Source organism: Branchiostoma floridae, chromosome 8, assembly GCF_000003815.2.
Source record: "Branchiostoma floridae strain S238N-H82 chromosome 8, Bfl_VNyyK, whole genome shotgun sequence".
Lineage (NCBI taxonomy): Eukaryota > Metazoa > Chordata > Leptocardii > Amphioxiformes > Branchiostomatidae > Branchiostoma > Branchiostoma floridae.
This window is the reverse complement of record NC_049986.1, coordinates 24,672,817-24,676,555: the sequence shown is the minus strand read 5'-3', so window position 1 is coordinate 24,676,555 and position 3,739 is coordinate 24,672,817. Positions and strand designations below refer to the sequence as shown.

The 3,739-nt window shown below is 41.2% G+C and overlaps 1 protein-coding gene across 1 annotated transcript in view; it reads right to left on the bottom strand.

Moving 5' to 3' along the window:
• Window positions 1-211: 211 nt before the first annotated feature.
• The window catches only part of LOC118422040 (helicase SKI2W-like), a 33,486-nt gene continuing 29,958 nt past the window's right edge, over window positions 212-3,739 (bottom strand). Inside the window, 1 exon segment of the mRNA XM_035829545.1 lies at window positions 212-3,050. Within this exon segment, the coding sequence (XP_035685438.1) occupies window positions 2,890-3,050 (161 nt within the window). The 3' untranslated portion in view covers window positions 212-2,889.

Below are 3,739 nucleotides of genomic sequence, written 5' to 3'. Positions count from 1 at the left end.
TCTTTTTACCACCAGAGAGTGGAACGAACTTGAGCCTGGTGTTCTGATCAGGTCAAAACTGAACTTGTACTTTTGTAAATATTGCTAACACTCCAAATCCACCTGACTGTAGTGAGAACTTTGGCAGACACAAGATCAGTTGCCTATGCTCATTACATTTTCATACCTTTATTTAAGTTTAATTCCATGTATGGTTGGCTTCTTTTTTTTCTTTTTTAAAGAAATATATATCACAAACTTCTGATCATCCCATTTACTAGTACTACCTAAGATAAAGAGTAGAAAAACGCCTTGGATTTAGTCGGTACTGAAAAAACTATCTCTGCATTACTGTGTCCTTTTCCGGTGTACTGTGGTATTCTTGTGTACTTAAGATATCTTTCTGAATTATAAAGTTACTAACACTGATGTATAAGGTATAGATCACATTCATATCGGTAAAAAAAAAAAAAGCTGTGAAATTAGAAATGACTGGATAACTTGATAGAATGCACGTAACCCCAAAAAAATTTAAAACAGAATGGTTTGTCTGTGGGTTTTTTTTACGACTCGTGTATTTGTTCAATTATGTATGTTGATAATGACCACAGGAGGAGTAGCTACATGTACTGGTATGTTATCAAGTTATTGAACATAATTGAAGTCAAACTCAAACTTGAATAGATTATTGTTGAAGAGGCTCATTGGACACTTATGAATACAGTTACAATAATATTCTTCCAACAGTGACTGTTTTTATAAGGCATAGATACATACCTCATGTTCAGAGCAGTTACCACTAATACAAATCTGCATAGGCGATAATGTAAAAGTTAGCAAGTTCAGAGTGTCATAATCTCATCCGTGAACATTCCATGTAATAAGAACTCACCCCACACAGCAGCCTGCTATCTCAAGTGTCCAAAAGTCTAATCTTTAAACTTTCTGACCAGCGCAAGATATTTCAGCGGTCAAAAGTGCCGCCATCTTGCCTTTCCATGACATCATTTTAGGGACTGACCACTTCAAATTAGGGGTCAGCACAGGCCTAAAAAATTAACCAAAACCTTGTTTTTTTGCCAAATCTGAACACCTGCAACCTACACTGTCTCACCAATATTAAATGGTACTTACATTTTCCTGCTAAAAGTCGAAAATAGGCTAAAATACTGTGCCTGCATCAATTAGGGTCATTGCCCTTCAATGTCTTGCAGCACATATTGTTGACGGAGTGACCAAGTCTCGCGAGAGAACACGAGACTATGTCAGGCTTGTGTAGATCATCTGTCCCCCTCCCCCCACCTCGGTACGGAGAAGGGGTAGGTAGGACTTGGGCAGCTCCCAGCCCTCATTGCGGTTCAGCTTCGCACCCTCCAGCTGGATGTGGACAGCCTCCTAAATCTTTCTGTGGGCCTTGCGTGCTTCTACGTCAATGATTTCAATATTATTAGTAAGTGACTGCCGGTAACAAAGTGACGCGACTGGAGGGTAAAGGGATCAATTAAGTTGTCCCGAGCATGTAAATGACCTAAGTTGTCCCGAGAATATAAAAGAGACTATTTCACTCCGTAAAAATATGTGCTGCAAGACATCGAAAATTTGGAGGTATTTCTTTATACCTTTAAAACGAGTCACTGGAAGAATATTGTAGTAATTGAATAGGTGAGAATTAAAACAAAATCCTCCCGCCTTAATGCCAACAGAACCTACCAGTGAAACCTTAGCAGGTTATTACTCAAGGCAATACTGTAAATGCAGAAATGTTCGCGGTGGATTAATGTTTGCGGTTTTCGCGGCGAACACTTTACCGCGAACATTTTTCTATTAAGGTATTAGACTGCAGTCGATGGTGTTACCGCGAAATTAAATCCACCACGAAAATAATTTTTCCCGCTACCGCGAAATTGAATCCCCGCGGACTTAAATGTACTTACAGTAACAGGTAACTACAAGACATCTAGTACACGCAAAAGAAAGTAAAAGTGATCTCGATCCAGTTAAGCTCCCTGAAAAGATATTCTTCCATCGGTTGTCACAGAGAAGACAAATGCTTTGTATTGTTTTGAGTATTGCCTATTCACAATCAGGTCCACGTTCAGGTCCGGACCTCGATCTGAATTTCCGGTACCCGTCCCTGCATGGTGCCAAACACAATGTCTAGTTTGATCTTCTGGTGTGTTTTGCCTGGAGGTGGTTTAACCAGTTTGATCCGATGCAGTTTTTACTTATATTAGTGTACATGTCAAGGCTGATGTGTTATGCCAAAACTGACAAATCCTACCGCGTGTAGACTCTTAAGTGCCAAACACATTGTCTAATCTTGATCTTCTGGTACGAGTGGGTCAAACCTTACAGTCTGGTCCTACACAGCTTGCTGTACAAAATTGGTGTGTTACAAAGCTGTGCTGTTTTACTATTTACAAACAAGTCCTATTGCGTGTAGAGCCTTCCGCAGCGGCAAGCGCAGCTTGTATCATTAACTGCACAAAACCAGGTGTGTTATACAAAGCTGCCATATTTTACTGTTTTCAAACATTAACCCTACTGCGTGTCGAGGCTAGCGGCAAACACAGATTGTTCTTACTGTACAAAACTGGTGTATTCTAAAGCTGTGCTGTTAATCATTTACAAACATTAATCCTACAAAAAAACTGTTGTATGGAGATCTACCACCGTTATCTCAAGTCATACGAGAAACTTCAAGTCAGAAAGAAGGCTGAGGTTTGCTGGTCACGCATGGCGGAGTAAAGATAAAGGTAGACATACAAAACATAATCTACATCAACTTTGTGACGATGCCTGCTGCTCGGCTGAAGATCTGCCCAAGGCTATGGAGGATAGGGAAGGATGGAGGAAGAGAGTCATGGCCATCCGTGCAAGCAGCACGCCCAGATGATGATGATTTAAACCCTACTGCGTATAGAGGCTAGCGGCGAACACAATGTCTCTCTTGATCTTCTCGGAGGCGAGCTCCATCTTGGCGTACAGGTTCGGGTCTCCGATGATTCGGGCGGCGCTCCGAACATCGCGACATGCTTCGTCCAACCGCTGGATGCAGCGCACGATCACGCCTGCGGAAATATTCACATCGCATCAACATCAAAACATTTTGAAACTGCAATGTAAGTTTATCTGTGATGGTAGTCAACATTATGTTACAATTTCAAACTTCATGTCCGTGCACAAAATAAAGCACTTACCAACAAGCGGTCAATCAGTCCTTTGATCCTTATCAAGCACCTTTGACCCTTTGCTGATGTCACACTTCCAGTCTAGATGTGTGACTTAGGCTTTGGGTCATTTCAAGTTGAGAAGGATCAGAGGACTGATTGAAAGCTGGTCGGTAAGTGCTTTATTTTGTGCACGGATATGACATGCTTCGTCCAACCGCTGTATGCAGCGTACGATCACGCCCGTGGAAAGGAGACGAGAGCTTTGTTTGGCTTCGGCAGTCAAAACACAAAGTTAACTGAAATTTCAAACCAAGTCACATGATGGACGTAGTAATACGCTCGTCCAAAGAGTTTCATCATAAAACCGAACATCATTGAAATACTGTTCCATATAATACAAGAGAGTCACAGTCTGACAAAAAACAAAACCCTGAATAAATTTCTACAGAGTTTGATTGTGGAAAGATGTTGCCTGGTATAGAAAAGAATTTCCTGTTGTGGAGGGGTATGAGAAAAGCCGCGAGTTGAGATGGCTCAATATTGCAGCATGCGCTGTCAACAAGTCAAAGCCATTTTTGAGAATGTTT